This window comes from Notothenia coriiceps, unplaced genomic scaffold (assembly GCF_000735185.1).
Source record: "Notothenia coriiceps isolate Sejong01 unplaced genomic scaffold, NC01 NC01_scaffold00024667, whole genome shotgun sequence".
Classification (NCBI taxonomy): Eukaryota; Metazoa; Chordata; class Actinopteri; order Perciformes; family Nototheniidae; genus Notothenia; species Notothenia coriiceps.
In genome coordinates, this window is record NW_011357368.1 from 5,263,646 (window position 1) to 5,288,657 (window position 25,012).

The following is a 25,012-nucleotide window of genomic DNA, read 5'->3' on the forward strand; positions in this document are numbered from 1 at the left end:
TCTATGAAAGGCTGCTTACTTTAATTGTCTGTAACCTTTTCTGGAAATATAGGATATTCACCTGAATTATTTATCCGGTGGCTAACATGTCCTGACAAGTGACTGCCGTACATAGGTCAGGTTATATTCATGTTCTGCGCCTGCCTAATGGTAATGTTATGTCTGCATAAATACAGGGGGGGAATATCTATTTGACAGGGACATTTGTGTATTGTGAAGTCTTAAATAAGAACACGGTGACTAAGCTCAATACTCTGAAAAGCTCTTATTAGGAGGGTGTGAAAGTTATAATACAGTGGGTAATTTCCTTAAAAAACATTAAAGGTTGCAGAGAAAAGCTTATTGTCTCATACAAAAAAGCTATGCATGGTATAATGTTCAGTATACAGGCTTATATTAGTAATTAGTAATTATTTATCTATTATCTAATATATCATTCCAATAACTTGTATATAGACTCATAGTGCACTATTCCACTTTCCCACTTTTAAAAAAAAACTATTTTTCTTTTTGTATTACTTTTATTATAGTATATTTTAACATTGTTTTAATATTGTCTGCTTGTCTGTATGTTGGAGAAGCCTGTGACCTAAGATTTTCCACAACATAATTACTCTGTAGCTATGTTAGTTTGACAATAAAGAACCTTAAACCTTGTACTGCATAGGTCATTTTATTTTCTCATGCAGGAGATGGATAAGGGTTCTGTAATGTTTTCTTATTTCTTGTTCTTTCTCTGTCAACTAATACCATTTAAATTATATAATATATAATTTATTAAAATACATTTTCAGCCATTTCAACCAAACACAAAACACTCAAAGATGACAAGAACTGCATTTCACAAGAAAATAAATCAGATATTAAATGATGATCTTACTGTAATGAGTGTAATGGAAGTTCAAAATAGGACCCATAGAAATAAACACTTTCCTAAGGGTGTAATGGTTTGACAACATAAAAACACAGTGCCACAGTACAGAAGAAACAACAACAACATGAGAGGTATATTATTAGTGTTCAGACTGTTAAAACCTAAGCATAATGACACAGACAGACCCACTGGGAGGTTTTGGAGTGAGAGGAAAGGAAAGAGGGCAGTCAAAAGGACAAAATAAAGGCACAGCTACTCACGTCGTTTGCAACCACACTTCTTTATCCGCTTAGGGTCTGTGATGTCGTCATGACAAGCTTTGCAGTAGAAAAATGCCCTAAAAGTGACACAGTATAAATGTTCACCACTTAGAATAATCAACATGTCCTTTTTACATTATAAATGATCAGCTTTAATCCAAATTACCTCTTCACTTCTTTGGCATCACTGGCAATAAAGAACCCAAGAGTTCCCTCCTGCATCTTCACATTGTTTCCCGGGTTAATGAGGATGCTGGGTAATCAGAGAAAAAGACACATCATGCTCATTAACTTCTGGAAAACACGCAACTCATGCACACAACATGCTAATCAAGAGGAATGGTACACAGCCTTTGTTGAAGCCGCTAATCGGACCTGCTTTTTCCTTTTTTCATTCTCAACACATGGTTTACTTTTCATAATTTATTTGGTGATACCATTAAAACACATCTCTGATTTTGGGCAATTTGATGATGTGATACTCACACAGATAGACAGAATGTACAACAGTATGATCGCACATTGAATTTTAATTATTTTCTTTACTGAATTATTTTTAAATGCCCAGGTGTAAGAAGGGGAGACAGAGAGATACGAGTAAAGGGACAAGGGGAGAAAGAATTACAATGGTGTCTATGGAGTGGATTTAGTGTCAACACTCATACATTACATTACATGACATGTTACTTGTTAGAGGTACAGTCATTTAGTGAAAACAAATGTTATGGTGGCCACTGAGACATGGCTGTGTGTTGTTTTCGTGTTAGTAATTGACAGTGGGATGCAAGGGAATGAACAGCTCTGTTTCCTTTCCAAGCTAAGCATATTCTACCCAGTAACTCTGCTGTAGTCCATATAGGATTGAAAAGCCTTCAGGCAGATTAACTCACATTAAAAAAAGAAGTGAATTTGCTCCATTGTAATGTAGTGGGCAAATAATTACAATGCAATTCAAAAAGGAAGTTAATGACTTCTAATTAAATATTATATGTATCATATTTATATCTTAAGCCCTTATATAATAAAACATATATAATGGCATGCCTAACAGCTGGACAAAAAAATATATATATAGAAGCACTTTAAACGACTGGCTGTATCATTCCCCATTAATTAGACTGAGACAGAGAGTAGACACCACACACATACTGTATGCTCACACACACACACACACCTTGGTCATTAATGGTTACCTGTGGGCAACAATCATCAATGATGTGAGTGCGAACTAAGAAATCATAACACTGAACCCACAAACCGTTAGGAGACAGAAGTCAAAATACATCAAGCCCAGATGAAAGATGATTAACAATTGATTATTTTTATCATCTACTCTTACTCTCTCGTATTTCCAATTTGTGCAAATAAAACTTCTTATTGCTCAAAATGTTTGTCAGTGCTGGATTAAAGTGTTTCTTATGAACTTGATTATAACCTTTTTCTCTATTTGCAATAACTATTTTGTTACATTATAGCAAATCATTTTGAATAGGTATGTTATCTGTGTAGTGCATCGGAAAAAAATAATCTCTTAATACATCTTTCCTCTGAGCTCTAGAAAAAGGCTGCATTGGAGAAAATAAAAATACAATATTTAGGGAGCAATTGAATCCATACGCACATCAGGTTGTGACCAAATCGCATGCAGATCAGATTTGTCCCTCCACATTTTTCCTTAAAATAAGTAAAATAGCATCCAACATTCACTCAGATTGAATAGTCACCACAAAAGTAAACAGGCATTAGGCCTGGCATGCTTTTTAGTGAAATTAAATGTAAAGAAACATATCATATATAAAAGACAGTTCCACAAAAATTGCTGCCCAAATCTGAGATTTTACAGGAGTATCTATCCAAGACATTTTTCTACATTCAGATGCAAACTAGTGAATAAAAGCTTAAAACACATCAAAACCTCATATTGTGAGCAACAAAGCAAGCATCAAACACCTTATGTGTGCGTCATCGCATGCAGTTACCATACAGCATGAAGAAGACAATAATTACAGGTAAAAGGACAGGTACGTAGATGCAGACGGCTGCAGTAACTTCTGTGCAGTTGGATTGTTTCTCAAACACCAAACTGACAGGAAGTGACCTCATTTAAGAACATCTACTCGAGAGACGCACAACTTGACTGTACATATGGCTGAGACGCACAGAAATGCACATTCACACACACGCTCTCCCTCTCGAGGTTAGCACATATAAACCAGACGTACAGACATGCACAGATGGATATACATTTAGCACTGACACATGAGAGGGTGATGGAATGCAAAAGTAAAAATGTAGAGCACTTTTTTAAATGCTAACCTGAAATGATTAAATATCATCTTAGATAAACTCAATGATATCTAAATTGTACAGCTCCATGATCTTCCTGGAGTGTGAAATCATCAAGGCAAGGTGCTGCTGGTGTATTAAAACCATGAAGAAACAGACATGATAAATACCAGCCACTGCCTGCAGCAATGGCTGATAATTAGCCAATGTTTTAAAGGTCAAATCCATAATGTAGAAAACAAGATTATCAGTGATTATCGACACCACGTCTGAGGTCTAACAACCATAACGTGCTGATTATAGAACACCATGAGTGGAATACATATATTGGCAAAGCAAACATACAGTAGGGAAAAAACTGAGCAACATTGAAAAAGAACTGAAAGTGAGAGAACTAAACTAGGAAAAGGATAAAACTGAAAAAATTAAATAAGAGGTATGGAGAGGGTGAGCGTTTGGCCTTGGTACAGCGACAACAGCAAAGACAAAGAAACAGCACTTCTACAAACATGTCCAATTTATCTATCCTCTCTCTGCCTGCAAAGAAGTTAGTGCATTATGCACAAAGGACACCATAAAAAAGAGTAAGAAAAGAAGCCTGTGAGATAGTGTTTGGAAAAATATCCTTGGGGAAACTTCCAAAGTCAGAAGCTTTAAAGTGGTGGAGATTGGGTGGGACTTTGGGAAGTAAGATAAGGTAGAGGGCATACCGCTTTCGGCTTCTGCAAACAACAAGAAACATCTCAAATCAAACAGTTATCATGAACATAAAAGAAGAGGAGGAATTACTTTCTTTAAAGTTTCTCTTCCTTTTAAGTAGGTACACCTTATATAGCGGCATGGAGCACAACTCTGTACAGATACACAATTTAATTATTTCATGTTCGATATAGATCAATGATTTTTTTGACAAGGGCGTGAGTAATACCAAATGGCATCTAACTTTGTGGCTGTACATTTTCTAGAAAATATATGTTGTAGTAAAATAACACATTTTGGTGTCATCAGAAGAAGAAAAAAAGACTATTAAAATAACTTAACTAGCTACAAATAATTAAGACTGCAGACAAAAAAGCACTCAAAAATTATAAGGTTCAAATATGCACACAACTAGAATATCTATTATTTCAAAATTACTAAAGTTTGTGTTTAACTTAGAATGTCAAAATGTCCATGTTTTTGCCATGGGAACCTGTCAATACACAGAAAAAAACATTTGACAAAGGCGAATGGGATAGGGGTGGGTGAGATTTGGCAATAGAGATCACTGAACAACAGTACTTCATGTTGTTGTTGTTGTTGTTGTTGTTGTTGTTGGTGATAACACTGACACTGATGCAGAGTTAGTGGTTATCATACAGACTTAACAGGGACACAGTAGAATCAAGTTTAATCATCAAGGGGAAAACATGACATGATTAGAATGTGCAGCAAAATTGGCGCAAATGTATCTCTAAACTGACAACACAATGTAATCGAAATGAAACAAAGAAAGGCTGTTGCAGAGCGGTTACTTCTGTAACCAAGTTTACATATCAACCAAGTCTATTTTAGATGTATTCCTCCATACCTGCAAGGTTGGGTAAAGGCATTAGACTTGAGGCACAAAGGTATGTGCCTTGTGCTCGCTGAGTGATTTTAAAATTTTATTTTGAGTGTGCTGATGCTCATATTGGCATGCTATCATTCAAATGACATTCACCAACTTCATGTCATCAAATGTAATATGAATATCAACAGTTTTTTAAGGAAAAAGAAGATTTGAGGAAAATAACAAGATATTGTATAAGAAAATCCACTTGAAGTGAGTCACACACAAGCTCACTTTTACCACAGTTATAACTGATGTTATTGGAAGAAAGATGCAATAAACAAACCTGCTCTCTCTCTGCTCCGACTTGTATTCGATGGCAATAAGCAACAGCTTCAGCTTCACGTAACACAGCCTGGAAAACAAGTGCAGTAATTACAGTAGAGGACAGCAGTATACAGGCAAAAGAGTGATGTGTTCAAACGCCTTCGAAATTCACATCCTGTCTTTCTTTCTTCACTTTAGAATTATACCTACCACTGACAGTGGGCTTGCTGAGAGAGGAAAGAGTGATACTTACTCACAGATAGTTGGGAAGGTGAGGCCGACAAAGGCACTGGACAAATACTCTGTGTACATCTCATTAGCCACCCCTTCTAGGTAATACTTCTGCCATGTGTCCTCCTCAATCTGACAAAAAAAACAAGCATGGAAATGTCACATGTGAAGATACAAAAAAGGAGGAAAAAAAGCAACACAGTTTTCTTCCAATAGCAGCCCAATATGGTCTGCACATGTTCCACCGCACAACATCAGCCTGGTCATTATAAGCTGATCCATCATCTTTATGACAAGAGAACAGTTCTTTGATAGAGACAAGCACCTCTTCAATTTTGAGCCACAGAAACCCTGAACAGATTCCATATGAAATGTCACAGTAAAATATGATGTGCCACAACGACTGAAAACTCTCAAATGGAAGTCTTGTCTCTGGACAAAGATGTCAAAAAATGTCTGGGGAATGATCTGTGTTTGATAGATCTAGTCCATCTGTCAGCAAATAACCTACAGTATCCACTTATAACCTTGCCTTCAATTCCTGAATAAATCATCCAATATACAAAAACCCAATGTCAGAATTCATTAATCCATATTACTTTGGTCTGTTCAGAAGAAGTGACTGAGACAAGGCAAGTTAATCTTGTCCTCTGTGTTACCTCAATGAAGGACCTCATAGAGAAGAGGTTGGCGAGCATGGTGGACAGGCCCTGGGCCAGACAGCTCTGGGCTATGAAGCCTGCCTTCAGCTCCGCCAGGCAGATCGCATCGTCACCCTCTCTCCAGTTCCAGCTCGGAATGTTAAGCAGATGGGCCTGAGCACATGACAGACACAGAAAACCAAGTAAATTACTCATAATTTATAAAAAAGAATTGCTCCCTGGCTGAATGTTAGCGTTAAATTAAAAGATCCAGACCACTCTCATGTTGAAATGGCAAATATACTGCTTATAGCCAATAGCCGATTAGCTTAGCTTAGCACAAAGACTGGAATCATGGGGTAACGGCTAATCATCTATAAATATATCTAATAATACAAATTGAATATTCGTCTGAGTACATGTTCACTGTATTTTGTGTTGGCAACATTTCTAAATAAAAACATTTCAAAAACAATTTTCTATCAATGTATGATGTACTCATGTATATGTTGTTTTAAAAACTAGGAACAAAAAAGTCCATTGAAAATTGTTCGATCTTATATGTCCTAGTGGAGTACAGGATTGGAGAGCAATTGAGTGAGTGGTCACCTGTATGGCACATGATTTAACCAAATGAATTATCTAAATGTTGAGGATGAGGTGAAGGAACCGAATACATCACAGGGTCACAAAACGTCTTACCTTATTGTGATACTGTAGCATTTGTGTGATTATTCTGATCTTGGGATGGTAGTTCTTGATCGAAATAACCCTGCAAGAAAAACAGACAAAATGTAAAACCATCTTCATATTTTCCACTGATTTCCAAGTTCAGAGGAAACAATACCTCATGATGTTGGAGGCATCTTCAGCATCAGGATCTGCACAGTATTTATTGGCTAGGATTAAGCAGGCATCTGCTGACTCGATCTTTGTGTGGAGAACCAAAGAAACAGATGTTAACAGTACAGTCAATACTTAACGTAATATGTTATAGTTTTATTTAGTCATAATACTGATCAAAGGGCCTAATACTAATATTAAATTCTCTACCGGCTCTATTCATTTAAGAAATACACATTTGAAAACCCTGCAATGCCATCATGCACTGATTTCCTTCACTCTCTTTACCCACTGAAACTTTAAAACAAGAACGCAAAATTACTAATGGAATTTGGATCCTAATCATTTTAAATGTGGTCTACACTTTAGCTGAACCTCCTTGACAATAATTGTTTGTGATTTCAACTCTCCAAGAGTCCCTTCACCAATTGTACCTTCACTCTGGCGAGGTCGTGAGGGTTGAGAACAGATCCTTGGTAGAATTCTACTTGCGTAAAATGTCGTTTGAATAAGGCTTCCAGCTCAAGATTAGGGGAAATACTAGCACACAGAGAATAGAGAAGAGGGGTTAGTGCACCTTAAATACATACTGTGCATTGTTTCAGACATTGTGTTCCACTGATCTACACAGGGTTAGCAATAAGAAACTTACTTATGGAGAAAAACAATTTCAACATTGACATCATCCCTGTCCTTGTGTAGGAAGTCTTTGAGGAAGTTGGAGACACTTTCGAGGGTAATATGACCACAGACCACAATGTGCCTGGAAGGGGGGAAGAAATCATCTTGAGTGGGCAACATAAATCACTGCAGACACTGGCATGACTCCCAAAGATCATCAGTCAAATCAAAGCACTCTAACATCTTAGTCAAATATAGACTGAAAAAGTCTATATACATGTCAAGAAATGTCATTTCAAAGCAAACAAGTAACTGAATTATATATTTTTTGCCATAAAAGTGAATATTTTCCCTCTTGTAAGGCAAGTGGTTATATTCTGCACAACAAGTGCAATCAAACACTCAACTCTGAGCCACATTAGATAATCTAAGATATAATCACACAGCCCACAGTGGTTGGCTTCTCATCCGTTCTCAATATAAAAACTGCCCCTTAGGCCAAACCACCGCTTTGTGAGCTGAATGAATGTTGACAAAGACATGTACATCAATATGTTTTTGCTTTTATTCAGAACATTACTTAGAACTTTCAAAGTGATTTGGAGGCCTGTGGTTGACACAAATTCTAAACAGGACCACTGGGTTTCTGACGGGTCCCCTGGCAAAACTGTGGCGCATTACAGAGGGATCTGTCAGACGGTGCACATGGCTGATTCCAGCAGTAAGGAAGTTAGATTAGAAGTATTTTGGAGTTGAGGTTGTGTCCCTTTGTGTCCTCTAACTGCACCGTAGGCCAGAGTGATCAACTTTAAAAGGTCAGCTCCACAGTTATATCGCAGTATATGAGATTCATTTTGGTAGTTGGAATGGACACCATCTTAGTCTTCACTTTGATCCTAACTGTATTAAAGGGGCCCTATTATGGCAAATTTCAGGTTCATATTTGTATTTTGTGCATCTACTGTGACATGCTTTAATGTTAAAAATGTGCTTTATTTTTCTTTTCTTTTTCACCGTCTGTCTGAAAGGAGAACTCAGTTTGCTCTGATTTGTTCGCTGGTCGGCTCAGTTGTGTAAAAAGCTTAAAGAAGTCCCGCCCCTTATCCTATCACGGACAATGTGTTGGAGTGCTAGAAAAAACTAATATGTTGTAGTATTCCTTCATCATGTATTAGTCATTGTTCATGAAGATATTAGTTTTGCTTGATATATTTTTTTCCTTCTTAATCCTCTTAGGACTTTTGGTAATCTTACTCCTTTAATATTATTGTAGCACAGTTTTTAAAAGTTATTGGAATTAAAAATGGTTTGAACTCAACCAAGATATTGTTATAATCTAACAGTATTTAATCTTGCTAAACCAGTAGATTTAAAACACTTTACCGTTTCATTTTCCCTGTGGTAAACTGAGCTACCCTTTTGGATGTAATGTTAAATGTCACAAAATCTTATTGGAAAACCTTTAAATGAGAAATCCAAACACGCTCAGTAGAATCAAAGCCTTATATTGACATGGATTAGTGTGGACACTCGGCAGACACCCTAATTACCTTGTGGAGACCTGTATGGGAATCTGTGTAATGACAATGGCCTTATCCACTACTTAACAGGATGTGCCAGGAGACAAATGAACCACTTTAGTTTTGAGTGCCTGGAGGCCCGGCAGCTTTGCATTTAACACTAAGAGTATTGGGTTACTCTTTCCTAACATAAAAAATCACTGTGGTCATATTTGTTCAATGTTCAAGTTTGTATGATCAAACTGGATTTGTCTCCTTCAATTCCATTATTATACTCCCTGAGTAGATATATTCTACACAAGAAGGAGGCTCTGGCTACCACATTAGCCTTTAAAAGTGTACGTGTAAAGTTGCAGAACATTATTAAATCTGACTTAGTTTGGCAGGTTTAAAGGAAACAGATATTTATGAGATGCCACAGTCCAGATCAGTGGTCCCCTATCCTGTACCAGATGGACCAATAGGGCCTAACTGAAGTGTAATTGGCAAAGTAAAGTGACAGACATATTGAGAGAATGGCAGCTTGTGGATGTTGCAGGACATAATGGTCTTCGCAGATGTCGCCTCTGTGCTTTAAGAGAATCTAATGACCAGCCGTGATTGCACGCTTGGCCAGAGTTGAGCAAAGGCCCGTGTGGTCTCACAAGCTGATGAGCTGAGATGTCTGTAGGCAGCCGACAGTACTTGGCACAAGATGTTTCTCATTGCGGAAAATGAAAAAACCTCAGTCACGTTTTCCTACTCGCATCATCCAGATGCCCTACCACAAGGGTAGTGGGGATACACATAGTTATGTGGCGTATTATTTGGTTTGTGTGGGCTCAGGATTAAGTGATGAACTTCAAACACATACACATTAATACACACTAGTTTTAGTTGGTGGTTTATCAGCAAAGCAAAACTTTCTTCCTCGTGTAATTACCATTGTTACTTTCTCTGATCCTTTTTTTTCTTTCCCTGATCAAGCCACAAATTTGAGGCTCAGTAGTTTTAGACAAAGAATATTCTTGTGATATCATGCATCACTTGAAAGACATAATTTAGGTAGACCAAGTTTCCTTCTTTCAACTAGCCAATAGTCCTATAAAATAGGACAATGACATCACAGTTTATTAGGATATAAGAAAATGATATATAATATGATTTAACTATTAATAATTGCTTCATGAACAAATTACTAGGGCTGTATTGGCAAAGCTATAGGTGTCCAATATATATATATATATATATATAGACAGAGGGGATTATGATTCAATATATGCAATATTTTGTGATACTATAAGCACTCATTTCAATTTTGGGACACACCACCATATGCACAAAATCTGAGAAAAATAAGTTTACTTTTGCGACCTCCTATTAAAGTATATGTACTGTATGTGTGTAACGCAACACAAAATGAACAACTGTCTGCAATACATTTTTGCATTTTTACCAATAATTAATTTCTTTACAAAATATAATATTGGAATACTAAATTATATCGGTATTTTCTGACACCCCTAAAAAATACCTCCCATCTGGTTCAACTGATTGTATTGGTCTTTTTAAACTACAGACAAACTTTAAATAACAAAACCAAGGAAAACCAAGCACATCAACCCAAAAACTTAACATCAGTTTTACACACAATCACATTATATGCAAAGGGATTTTCAGAGCGTGCACATAAAACATGCAGTCGGGTAACATCCCAGGATGTCATTGGGGAAACACTGAATACAGAACAAACAAACAGAGAGCTCAAACATCAGCAACAGAGGTCACTCAAGTGGTACTGCTCTAATCCTTAGGTAAGTGATGAAAGACACTGAAAGAAACATCGTCAAAGTGTTTCAATGTATACAATTATTCCTCTTCAAAAAGTGTGCAGGTATATATAAATGCACTCTGACTTTACAGTGTAATAGTATGCAGATATCAGCCTTAAGCGAGCGTGTGTTCAAGCCCAATAGTGTCCGAGTCTTTAGGCCTGCTAGCCTTAAGTTGCTATCACTTACAGAGGACATTCAAAAGTAGATGTCAGAGTTCAGCCGGGGTTGAAGCTAGTTTCCATGGCAACCCCTCTATTGAAGTCAATGCTAATGGAAACCATAGAGCCATAATGGAAACCACAGAGTCCCAAATGCAGTGGGCGCCAACAGTATGCAACACTTGTCATTATTGTATCAGCATAAGCAGGCTGAGTACTGTCACTGGTGTATGCTACACTGCACAGAGTTATATAAGCAACACTACGAGAAACAGACATTTAGCATGGAACCAATGTGAGTCTCTCTCACTTCCAAATACCCTTAAAGGCCTGTTTCAAATGACAGTGGCCAGGCAGTGAGATGAAATAAGGGTTACATTTAAAATAGTTCGCAATGTGTAATGACCTCATTGTTTGTGAGCTCTGTAATCAGTCAGATACTTGTAATCTCCTAATCTCATTTCCATGATAGACTTTTTCCTTGTGCTGACAGCTGCTAAATAACTGAACCCCGATGGCAATCCTAAAGCCACATGACAGAGCAGTTCTGTCTATCTGTCAGGTCCTATCGTGTAAACACCAAAAGCATACATATCTAAATGATTATGCAAAGAGCCTTGTGGCACTCTTAGCCTGTGTGTTTGGTGGGTATCTTCTGATTGTTACCATATGTTTGCACTGTATGTCCAAGCTGAAAGAGAATTTGAAAGGGGTGCGGAAAGAGAAAATAAAGTGTGTTTGGAGAAACTATCCTCAGCTTTGACAAGGGCTTCTCTCAACACCCATCTGTGAGTCTGGGCTGAGGTCACTGGCCAAACATAACATTTCATCAATCTTATCTCAATGACAGGCAAACATTAACGAACAAAGACCTTTTTTTCCAAATGCTGACTTGCTAGAATATGCCCCGCTGAATAGAGTGACTGGAACCAATCAGAGTAAGATGGAAGAAGAGAAACAGTAAGAAAGAAAAGTGCCATAAAAGAAAATGAGATGAGAAGAGAAGAAGGAAAAAGAAGAAGTCCACCCTCCCTGTTCTAGACACTTTTGGATGAAATATATCTGTTTGCTGAAATTAGTAAGGTTTGAGCCACAATGGGAGGAGAACAGTACTGGACAATAAGCTCTTTGGTACAATGACCACAGTGTCAAACATATTTCACAGTGCACTCGAACCTCTGCAGTGAGAGGCCAATTAGACATATACATCAATTACAAAAGCTTTAGGAGACAAACTCCACCACCACACAAACACAAGAACCAGGCGAGCACAAATGACCAAGCAGGAAAAGCAAGCCAAAAGCAATTGAGAGCCTCCACTGGGAGCGAGGCTTCCAGCATTCAGGGTGTGGGAGCTGACTGAAGATCAGGGCCAGAGTCATGTCAAGCATTGATGATGCGATGGGATAGCGGTGACAGACAACAGGAAGAGGCTTTTTTCATGGAGTTTTCAGAAATGAAAAAAGCCACATGACTGCAGGTCGTAGAGAACATGCCAGAAATGATGCAAATAAAGAAAATTATTTTACGGAAAAAGTGCAAAAACAAACTCAAGCAAAATGAAACAAGAGAATAAATAATATCCTGCAATGGCCATTGAGATTGATGATGCTTAAAAAGACCACCAATAATAATGCACTTGCAGATGTTTACATTTTTCTATTTTCTTAAAAAAAATCCTTTGGAAGTGGATAGTAGAGGTTTCATGACTATTTTTTTCCAATTTGATATATTGTATACTAATTACTCACTATAAGCGAGGCTGTTTCATTAATGAACAACACAGAGTGAGCCGATATATTACATAGGAGAACCACAGGTTAGTATACTCAAGGTCTAAAGTAGTCATGAAAGCTCTATTTTCCAAATTAAATGATAGCGCCACACAGGATGTGTCAAGGAGGACAACGAAAGAAAATGAACAGCACACAAATGAATTCAGGAGAGCTCTGAGTAAAGGAGAGATAGAGGAAGAGTTATAGAGCAAGGTAGAGAGAGAAAGAAGGAGACAGAGAGAGATTACAAGAGACAGAATAAGGGGGCATGGACATGTGAGTCCTAATGGCCAAGGTCTCCAGTCACGCAGTGTGACTTAACGTTTTAAACTAATTTTACTGTTGTTCAAAAAAAATATAATCCCCTGTAACTATAAACTTTGAGGGGGTGCACTTAAGTCACACAACCACACCTTGTCTGGATTTCAACTTACTTTCTGCCTCGTGTTGAGTTATAACTCCCTCCGTATTTCTTCCGATTAAGGATGAGAGCAGCAATTTCTGGCACGTAGCGAGCAAACATGGCCTACATGCATGGAACAGAAAAAAGAAAAGGCATGCAGAGAGGGTTCTACCGCACACAGAAAAAACAGCAGAACCATCTGGAATACTTACTTTCTCCCATTAACCGCACTATAGGAACCACCATATTTCTTTCGGTTTCCTATTAACTCTATGATTTCAGGGACGTAGCTGGCAAACATGGCCTAAGGAGAAGATAAAAGAAAGAAGAAGAGACTAAAAAAGAGACTTTTACGCCGCAGGTTGGGTTGTGGGGAAACTGGTGAATTAATCCAGATTTCTGAAGGGGGTTGAATACTGCTTTGCTATTACAATTAAGTTAAAAGCTCTCTTGCTTGTAGAGACTTGCTAAACTTTATTTACCAAATCCTGTTGTCGCTTTAAAAAAAATAGCCCCCATTTTAAAGGTAAATGTTTAGTAACAGGTTTGATTAGTTTGAATTTTGTCACAGCTTTTCAATAGTCAGTCTGTGATACCCAATACTTTTCTGAATAGCAGAGTTTAAAAGGGGGAATTTAAACCTATGTGCCATGTTTTGTCCAACAAACACAGATTATTTGGCAGGTTGATTTGAATAGGCCCACCTGATGGTCCACAGCTGCAAAACACATTAAGACTCATTTGTTGGGCTGGAAAATGAGCTGGATGCATTTTGCAAAGTTCCACAGCCAGTTATCCTAGCACAGGGTGGGGTTTAAGTTTACCGACTAACAATGGGATTCCTCACTAGCACTATGCTCAAATCTACAATAAGAATGAAATAGTTGCCCTTTCCCTGTAAATACATACTTAACTCATGCTAGGAAACTGAATCTCTACATCAGCCGGAATAAGTCAAATGACGTGAGTTTAATATGATCCCTGGCTTTAAAAGATCTCCAGCCTGAAGTCATTATTTGGCCACCGCTGCTGATAGGGAGCAGGTTGAGGTACTAGCCTAAAGACTTCCAGAGCTCTCAGCACTGAGAAAAACACACAACCTATCACCATGGCCACAGCACGGTACACATCCACACAGCTGCAGGTCATCAGTGCATAGCGATAGCTGTCTAAATGCATAGCACAGTAACTGTGATTTAGTTAGATCCTCGATTTTCTAAGAGAAGGAAGAGGAGGCGGGGTCTACAGTATGCGTCTGTGAGTGCTTACAGGTGTGTACACCCATGAATGCTTATTGTTTTTAAGTTACTGCACTAGTTGTAATCCAATAGGATGCTAGATAAGAGGAAGGTGAGCGAGGGGGGGATTTTAAAGCTGCTGTTGCTATGGTAACAGTCAGGTTGGCCTAAGCCTCATCTCCCTGCCCCTGTGTTTGTTGGAATTTTGGGAAAAGACACAGGAGGAGGGGTGTCCTGATACCGCAACTGCTTTTAAGAGAACAGTAACAACATTATCAGACAAAAACATACACTCTTATCAAACAAATACAGGAGTGACACATAAGGGGAGGGACGTAGGAGCACATAGTACTGTAACTACAGTAGACGAGATACAGTAGGCTATACGAAGGATAAAACTTTACTGTGACAAAAAAAAATACATTTAATGGTTCAGGCAACATGGTTCTAACATTCTAACAGCACTGCTAACATATCATAACATACATCATATCATAAGTAATAAAAAGTATTCCATAGAAATGTTTCATTAATATATAATTTTCATCATTCATCAACAGTTTTTTAACATTCTAGTGATGGGGACAGGCAGGATTTTGAAGGAGCAAAAGGGGGTAAAGGAGAAAGAAAAGCGTGATTTTACCAAACCACCCAGGATGAAGAAGACCATAAACAGGCGCCCCAAGGTGGTTTTTGCATAGACGTCCCCATAGCCCACTGTAGACATCGTCACCATCAGCAAATAGACACATTCCCAATAGGAAAGTACTTGAGAATTCTGGAAGTTTTCCCAGGGATCCCCTGAGTTTTCAACCTAAAATGTAGACAGGAAAGGGAGGGAATGATAATTAGACCTGACTCTAACCACTCATTTGTAAACAGTGTTTTGTACAGCAAAACTCTTTAATCAAGTCTGATTAAATCCAGCTCCAAGAGTCACACAGTATTATGTGTTATATATTGGGCAAAGGCTACCATCTAGTGGTCAAACAGTGTGATGCTTTACTGAGTCGTTGAGCAGAGCTACAAATACAGAATGTGTACCATAGAATCTTGAAAAAATATGTGACACTACACACAATATGTATTGCTTTTATGATTATTTTCATGGTATGTTGCCGAAATGTGAAGTTTGACAGTGGATAGTTAAAGAAAACAGGGGGAGTGGGGAGACATACAATGAAAGTCAAACTAAATGTTTGGAAATTGCAGTTCATTGAGTCTTAAATCACCAAGAAAACACATGTAATTATATTCCCAATACTTCTCTTACTATATCTGTGTTATAAAAGTATTGTGGTACCTTCCACTCTTGAATTATTTACGCATGAATTGGTAGTTGTTTACCTCAAACAGATGGCCATAATCAACCTTCCTTTATTTTTTACTTAATTCTTGGTATGCATCGATCAGCAGCAGCATCTATACTTACCTTATCAAGCACAACGGGCTAACCCACATAAATACACTCCCCTCATCAAAGTCATTATAAAATGTAGTGATTCTACTATGAGTTATTTAGTCATTGCAAACAGTCTATAAAGTCTCAGTGCCAAAGCCATTACTAGCCATGTGTTACTTACTTAACATAAAAAATGAGCAAAGCCAATGATTCTGGTGAGGTGAACATATTTTTAATTTATTTGTGAAAACAGAGCACTGGCATTGGATCATTCCTAGCTATTGGCAGAAAACGTTAACTATGTTCCTGGAAGGGATATTGAGGGACAAAATGTGAATATCCCTAATAGCAAGATGTGAAAAAAGTAATCACAATATAATTTATTTAAATTCATTTTGAAATTGGCCAATTCTTAAACAGGATATACTATAATATTTTGAAAAGGTCTCCATGTCATATAGCTGTTTAGCAAATGTTTAGTTACCTCCCTTACTGGCTCCCTAATAACTAAACCTCACATCTATCCCCTTACCAAATGTATGAATCCTGCCGCTGTGAGCCATGTGCTGATGAAGATGGAACACAGGTTTACCAGCTTGATGGAATTGCTGGGTAGAAGAGGAAGAAACACAAAACTCTCAAAAACGTCAGATCATAAGGACAGAAAAACAGAGATTCGTGAGCTAATTAAAGTAAGCTGTTGTGACTAAAAATAACCTACAGCCAGGACAGTTGAGATATTTGATCAAATTGATGAAGGATTAATGCTAACATAAGCTCAATGAATTATAGAATGGGACAAAATGCTTTAGTCTTTAAATCTTTTTTTTTTAAGTCTTTATTTCGAACGGATTAAAAAACAAAAAAAAACAAATGTGAAAAACAGAATACCGTATTGTTAAATACAGTATTTATCCACATTCATGGTAATATTTGTATATTCAACAAAAAACAAAAAAAAGTCTTCATATTAATAATAATAATAATAAATGTGTCCGAATATGGTATACTTCATAGAGTGTGACAAAGTATCACAATACATGTATTTATTATTAACCTTAACAAATAATTATGATACTGCATGAAATATGCATGAGACATGTAGTTTAATACACATTTATGTTCTGACTCAGACATACTGTATTCCAAAAATGCCACATTATAAACAGTATTTAACGTTTTCGGGGACTCACTGTTAAAAACATAATGTAGCTTCTGCTTCACAGTAAGGATACTAGGTGAATATGTTTCTTGTGAATGAATAAGGAAAGGTTTATTATTACCTTGTTTTCAAGATGTTCAAAAACTGAAGTATTTCCGAAAACTGTATCAATCGTAGTGCTCTTAGAAATCTTAAGCCTGTAAGAAAGAGAGAACGACATAGACACAAAGAGAGGAAGATTAGCACATGTAATGGATGCAGTACAACTAATGATATTCTCACATTAGATTAATATTCATTTATCCATGAGTTGGGTGTTTTGTAAAATAGTTTTACATCAATAACAGAAACATTTGGCTATGAAGAAATAAACAGATAGTATGGCTTAAATGTTTTTCTACACCACTTCAAAATGCATTCAGTGAGACACAAGGAGATGACACAAAAAAGTAGAAACTTTATTCTAGATGATGTGTTGGAATTATTAATGCACATAAACAAGTTAGGAGGAACATCTTGTGGCCTAGTTTATATGAGCCTCCGTCGCATTCAAAAGCAGCTCGCTTAGGGATTATAGAACAGTGCAACACCTGCCTCATTGTCCTTTTACATAACACGAATGATGCCATGTAACGTGCGTGTGTCGCATCTCTATATAGTTCATATTCCTCTACAATCAGTATACAACCTACAAATATAAATATAAAACAGTGGCCATACACCATATGCCAAATATCTTTCAAAGAACATCCAGCTTCAAACAAGAAACAACATCATCTGGATAAATAACTTATAGATACATTTGATGGACATCTCCAGATAATACATATCTGTACACTGACACATAAACCCTTACCCCAGTATGAGATGATGCGCATATAAGTCCGCACTGAATGATAGAATCCTGTCTGCCTTTCCTCCTTTTGACGATGACCCTGCCTCACCCTGTACCCCTTCTGAAAAAGCTCGCCACCGGACTTCTTTCGCCTTCGAGTCTCTTTTATAGCCCTCAAATCAGAATCACTGACGGTACGACGGAAGAGCAGCTTTGAAGAAATCATGTTTACACGTTATCCCGTCAAAAGGAAGTCCTTTTTCGTCTTGCCAAAACGGGTGTTAAAAAAACCCAAATATATTCTTTGCGTTCCAAAGCACCTTCAGAAAACAAAATCTAAAGATCCTTTCCTAGATTTAGCTTATTCCTAAAAAAACGAATATTTCCCGATCCAGCATCCCCAATATTAGAAGACAGTTAAAAAGAGAATTTAAAAAGAATGTGAAATCGATGGTCACTGCTGCAAACAAACAATCGAAAACAGACAGCTAGAATTGAATTGCTTGTTCAATCACATCAGCCTTGCCAGGGACTGTGCCTCCGGGAGCAACATTTCAGTTCTAATAGGTTATTTTTTTCCCTTTTTTGTTAAAGTGCCTTTAATCCCCACAGCCCAAACAGATGTAATCTTCTAATGCCCATTTTTGGTATTTACCTTACCATTGTAAAGCTTTGTCTCCATCAACAGACAGCTGTGTCAAACCTATTTTCTAAATTTAAACCCTTCTAGGGATTATCAGAGATAACAGGTAATACTAAAGTGATGCAGAACAAAAAAAATAATCCTGGCTTAAATCTGACTGACCTGTCCCCAATGGTACAAGGGCAAACAACTCTATAACAATTTGTTGATACTAAAATGTAATGGACAGTTCAAGGCTGGGTCATTTCAGCAACACACCTACTTCATGGTCACACAAGGACACACAACATCTCTATACAACTAAACGTGTTACTTTAAATTTGAATGCCTTTGAGGAGAGACTGTCCAAAAGCATAATCCACATTTGTAAGGTTTGCCCTTTCTATTACTACAGTATTGTGTGTGTGTGTGTGTGTGTGTGTGTGTGTGTGTGTGTGTGTGTGTGTGTGTGTGTGTGTGTGTGTGTGTGTGTGTGTGTGTGTAACTCAATTCTGCTCCCTTTAATACGTGTTCATGTATGAGAAAATCCCTTTGCAACACATGCAACAGTCCCTTGCACACACACAAGTGTCAGCTGGCCAGATGCTCATTCAAAAAGGTTTTTCTGCTTTGTGCCCACTCTTAGTTTATTGAGGCTTTGAGAGAACGGCCTGTCTGTCAAATGTCCTGACAGAGCAGCCTACTGGGACCGTTTATCAATCAGCACTCTCGGACGGTTGATCTGAATAATACTGACAGTCAACCCTGCCAGGATTAGATCATATAATGCTACACATGGCACACACACAAGCATAATGCACACGGGAGCTAGTTTAGCACTGGTTCTGTCTGGACAGTCATGCTGGAAAGACAGCATGTGTGTAGTACATTAAAAACCAACAACAATTTATTGTAGCCTAAACTCAATTTATTGCAGTGCAATTGCACTATTGTGTAAGCAGCCTTGCTACAGAAAACATAAATTAGCTTCCCTCCACTGAATGTACATGGAGGCTTCCTGCCAGTGACTAAAAGGCCATATGAGGCAGATGCACTCATGCCCATGTCAGGTGCTGTAAGCCTCTTTCAGCAGAAAAACACAAGCATCAACCAACAGTATACTAAAGCACCACCAGGAGGCAGTAGCAGGTTACATTTAAAGCCATGCCTGAAGCTTCTACAGTTCTGTACATCCTCAGAGCCAGAGCTCAACAACACTGAGGTTAATCACCTAAAAACTGAAAATAATACACAACACATTCGAGAGCGTGTTAATTCGGTTTGTAAATGCATCATTTAAAGAGCTACTGATGCCATTTATTTCCACAAATTGTTCTATTGGGGGAATAATCCAGACAGACATTACTGTTCCCTTGTTTTAATAACTTGGGAGTAAAGCCTGAATTTATTAGCGAGATTAAAGAGTTGGGGCTCAGTAGCCAATTGAGCGCCATATGCTAAACCTAAACTAGCAGGACTCTCTTGAGAGCAATGCTCAGTTTAAGTATTTAAAGGAAATTAATTAATTTTACAAGGAAGAACTCTCCATGCCCTCTTACATTAGCCGCGGATCGTTCTCCTCCTCTTAATCAATGTCCAATTTGCAGAGGCAGAGAGAACATAACTTGAAATGCATAGAGCAGATACTTCTTCCTGTGCAGAGTGGGCAGGAACACTATCACACAGAACAGGGCAGAACCCCTATTAGCGCTCTCTTTTCATTATGCACCTCCACTGGATCTCTAGCAGTGTTCTCATGCAGAACTGTAGCTGAAAGAGTGAAGCGAAAGGTACTGTAATTATGATGCATTACTCTGGCTTAGGTGTGTATTCCCCAGCAGTGAATGGAAAGAAAAGATCAACTAATCCTTTGGGACAAAGGAGCACAACACAAGTTCCTAACAACCACCCTGGGCTAGTTTAACAAAGCCTGTTAAGGGACACAATATACACTTAGCTCAATGATAGTAGCACCAATTATGGATTATTGTATTGATTTTAAGGAAAACCATTATGACCCTGTCAAGCATTAAGATGTATGTAGAGGGCAATAGTCTTCAGGGAAGTAGCAATTACATTTATTTAACCATGAATATCAAAGGTTACCGTATGAAAGCAGATCAGGCATCGCTTGTGTTTTTTTTATTTTTGTTGTCACAACAGTGTACCGTGTGTGTCCTGATTTCCATATTAGTACAGGATAGAAGCAGCTAATCATTATTCCTGTCCTGACTCCTTAGAGCCTGAATATTAACAGACACTTTCAGCACCCTATTAGTATTCTAGAAGCTATCACCAGCGTGTTGGGTGCACCCCATATAACTGCAGAACTACCCACTCTTCATTTTTATAACTTAGGCTTTGCAACTCTGTCTGAAGCATTTAACATGGACAAGCACACCACCAGGAAACATACACCTAAGCCATGCCACAGGGAGTTCTGTTACCATGACACACTGTGGTTATATATGCCCAACACTGCAAAAATAAACGTGCTCTAAGGTTTGAAGGACATGCCACATGATGTTTTGTCATAGCTAAATAAATATTCGTCCAGATCATTCCCTTTTTGAAATAATAGTACTAAAAATAAAATGTATATTAATAGCTCTGGAATCTAGGGCATCTCTCAAACAATATACATTACAACTCACACTGCAGATGCACTGTATATAAAAGGCCTCTTAGCCTCTATGAACCCCAGAGTGCAGGATATTTAATAATCATAGGTAATTATTCAATGCAGAATGTGGGGCAGCAGCCAGACCATCATTTCAAAGTCTTTCAGCATCCTTTATCAACAGCAACGGCTTTCTGTGGATGAGCCGAGGACACCTTACATCATGAATACCAGAAACCAGATTACTTGACTTGGCCATATTTTATTCAGTGCACAGCTTGTTCTCTGTGAAATGCATGGGCCACAGGGAGCCTCTTAAGAAACCTTCATCATCTCAAAGATTAGATTTCAAAGACAAAAATAACAGCATACACATTAGGATGAAAGGTAGACTGCATATTCCTGACAGCATAGTCTATATCATGGATACTATGAATAATTAAAGTTGACTTGGGTGTTATTTTAATAGTTTCTGTCAGATTGAATAATATTTTGTTTATAACCAAACTTGGATGTTGACTGCTCCCAATATAAATAATCTGCTGAAAATTCCCAGAGTTGATTGATTTGTCATTTGCTCAAAGTAATGCATTCAAAATACTGTAACCCAAAACCTAATAAACCAAAAATGATTAAATCAAACACTGATCTTACATCTGAGAAGTTTAAATCAGTGGACATTTGACTATTTGCTTGACATAATCTAAAACAATGAATTGATTAATAAAATAGTTACCTTATTTACTCCCTCACGGATATTATTGGTATTAGATTGTTCATTTAAATCTCACTATATAGTATAACTAAAATAACCAAAGTTAATAGGATTAGTAATAATTATTCTGTTCAATTAAAACATGTGTGCGCATAACCATGGTAAGCATGGTTGTTAAACCAGGAAATATGTAGACACTGGTTTAAACCTGTATGATCTAATAATTGCTCATGGTTCTTGAAAAAGTTAGACTTCTTTTCAAGGCTAAACAGTTCTTCTATCCAAGACATTTTAATTATTGCTAGTTATCAGTGTAGGCCTTTTTTACAGTAGATATTTTTGAAATGTCATAGCAAGAAAAGCTCTGTGTTATTTAAGGGTGTATCAAGTATTTACAACACCAGGACCCTGTGATGTGTTACAGAAGGAAAGAAATGTTTGGGCAAAAGAATAAATACAAATAAACAGAAATACCTCTATATATAAAATATGTCTTTCTGAGGTTAATTTGTATCAGTTTTTTTTTCTGTCTTTTAGCAAATATTTCTTTGCACTGAGAACCTTAAATAATTTCACTGTAATTTAATACAGTTGCCTCTAATACAGATAAACATTGGATTAGCATTCACCTAAGTTATAAATAAAGTAAAGAAGCCATGTATAAAAATGACATGGTTTCAAAAGAAGAGTGCCAGTGAACCTGAAGAAGAATACAGCTATAAGGAAACTCTTTTCACTGCAGTGTAATTTAGGCCACAACACTCTGAACGCACTGAGAAAAGTAGGTCGTTATGTAATGCAGGTTAGGGTGTTTTCCAGCCTGCTCATGCAAGAGTGTGTGCATGTGTGTGTATGGGAATAACACAAACTTTTGTGTTGGCATCTTCTTAGGTGATTGTGAATTAATCCATTAGATGGCAGTTACGGACTGCAGTGAGTAATTTCAGGTGCACCGCCTCAACACTGCAATTACGAATGAGTCGAATGCGCGCACATACACAGACACACACACACAAAACCACAGTGTGTTTGTGAGTCACTCTCACTCCCATTGGCCAATCCACTCTGCTGTGTCTGTGTTTCCTGAAACATCAGAGGAACCCAGCCCTGTCACTTTCAATGATCACGGAAAGTTGACTGCAGCCCCTGAGCGAGAGGGCCTCAGAGACACACTCCCAGTAATGGGGAGACAGAAGGAGGACTAGGAGGCAGAGGGGGAGACACAGAGTGATAAAAGGAGGGGTGACATGTGAAGATAGAGGGCAAAATAATAAATGGGGAGTGTTTGGACGGAGGCGTTGAGAAAGACATTTGAAAATGGTGAAAGAAATATACATCACATACAAGAAAAAGTGGATTAATAACACATAGGAACAGCAGAAAATATATACAGACTTACCGAGCCAGCTTCTGTTCAAGTAGACAGAAACAAACACGGGAGGAACAGTAAAGAAGTCTACCACTGAGTTGACCTCCAGCCAGAACCATAGTTTATCATTGGCCGCTATAAACTGTGAAAAGAAAGAGAGATGGCAAAGCAAATGAATTCTAATGTTATACAAAAACAGCAACTCTCCTCCACAGCCCACCATAAAACTGCATGATGACATATTGTATAGAATGACAAAAGCTTCACCCCACTTGCTGAGTCATGCGAATGGTTGGTGGGGTAAGCTGCTTATGAGTTTGTTTATTCATTTATTCAGGATGGCAGGCTTGCGTTGCACAACTGGAATGTTGCTATGGCATGACAGACATGCCATAGCAACATTATGACAACAGATTTAAAATAAAGGCATCCTGTGTGCGTATTTAGAAAGTTGGGTCTGCTTGTTTGAAAGCATTGTTGGTTGTCTCCATAAAGATGTTGTGTTTATATTTATTATCTTTTACAAAAATATATATAGAAAAGATAATATGAAAACATTAAATATACTGTGATTGGAGTGGAAAATAAGAAGCATTACATATATTTTTGTAAGATTCTGTTTATTCTGCTGCATGTAAAACAATGCCTGCCTGCATGGCTGTGCTTATTGTTTGTGCCAGCTTGTTAAACAGTATGCCTGTTGATGTGTACTGTGCATGCACAACTTACGCGCAGTCCAAAGTAAAGTAGGAAGAAGACATTGAAGGCCATATCGATCTGTAACGTGAAATCTTTCCAGAAATTCTGGCAGGATTCTATCGGACTAGAAAACAAAGAGAAAGAGACAGAGGATGAGAGGAGGAAAAACACACATTATTACAAGGTTATGCATTCATGAACTGACACTGTAAACAAAAATGTTTTTCTTCAGATTGTATTCGTTATTTACAATGAGCTTTGCATAGCAGTATGACTAGGTAACATGGTGGATTCAATATCACACATCATTACAATTATAGTGTACTATATATATTATATGCAAAATGAATATTCTACTGTATTCCACATTTTGTTCGTTTTTAAATCAGTTACTTTGGAATGATCAATTTAGCCAACATAATTTGTTGCAACAATAAGATATTATCACAATTATCACAATACAATCCCACCAAGAGGCGATGTCCTTGCTCCTCAGTTCAGGATAATCACAGATTTATGTTTTTAAGAGGTGCATATACTGTATGTCCTGATTTCTCTTTGCTCACCTTTTCTCAGTTCAGCTCACTGATAAGAAAGCGCTCTCTGGTAACAAAAGCCTGTCTGAAGCTGTCAAGGTCAAATGGTGCTGACCAATGCTTGCCATTTAAACTGGCTCTACCCAATCCTTTTCCCGTAGTGTATATATTTTCACATTAACTGTAAAACCTCTGGCTGTTAATGTAACAAGAATAGATACAAATATGTGATATAAAACCCAATGACTTTCCATAGGGTTATTACGTCCTGCAATTCACATACAAAGACAAATGTATATGTAGATTCAACCATATAGATAAAACTCAAATAGGTAATTGCTTTGATGTGACAGTACAATCCAGAAGCATAAATAAATCAGCATCTGTAAAAAACGATATTCTCTTTGATGACAGAGACTTGCACAGATAAAACATGCTGCATAGCTCTCTCTATGTAATGCTTGGTGTTGCTTAAAAAGGCAGAAGATGATATATGAGTCATAATCTTTCTGGCGTGTCACGTAATCCAT

At 37.6% G+C, this 25,012-nt stretch overlaps 2 protein-coding genes across 2 annotated transcripts in view; one reads left to right on the forward strand and one right to left on the reverse strand.

The window, feature by feature from the left end:
- LOC104955441 (ephrin type-A receptor 7-like) overlaps window positions 1-25,012 on the forward strand; it is a 337,623-nt gene that overhangs the window by 256,533 nt on the left and 56,078 nt on the right. The window lies entirely within an intron of this gene.
- The window catches only part of kcnma1a (potassium large conductance calcium-activated channel, subfamily M, alpha member 1a), a 65,779-nt gene that overhangs the window by 30,330 nt on the left and 10,437 nt on the right, over window positions 1-25,012 (reverse strand). Inside the window, exons 3-17 of the mRNA XM_010782695.1 lie at window positions 23,977-24,070; window positions 23,278-23,389; window positions 17,208-17,283; window positions 16,457-16,532; window positions 15,166-15,336; window positions 13,497-13,588; window positions 7,646-7,756; window positions 7,428-7,533; window positions 6,998-7,080; window positions 6,853-6,922; window positions 6,169-6,324; window positions 5,532-5,641; window positions 5,298-5,366; window positions 1,301-1,387; window positions 1,135-1,211 (exon numbers count right to left, since the gene is read on the reverse strand). Coding sequence (XP_010780997.1) covers window positions 1,135-1,211; window positions 1,301-1,387; window positions 5,298-5,366; window positions 5,532-5,641; window positions 6,169-6,324; window positions 6,853-6,922; window positions 6,998-7,080; window positions 7,428-7,533; window positions 7,646-7,756; window positions 13,497-13,588; window positions 15,166-15,336; window positions 16,457-16,532; window positions 17,208-17,283; window positions 23,278-23,389; window positions 23,977-24,070 — 1,490 coding nt within the window. The remainder of the gene's footprint in view (window positions 1-1,134; window positions 1,212-1,300; window positions 1,388-5,297; window positions 5,367-5,531; window positions 5,642-6,168; window positions 6,325-6,852; window positions 6,923-6,997; window positions 7,081-7,427; window positions 7,534-7,645; window positions 7,757-13,496; window positions 13,589-15,165; window positions 15,337-16,456; window positions 16,533-17,207; window positions 17,284-23,277; window positions 23,390-23,976; window positions 24,071-25,012) is intronic.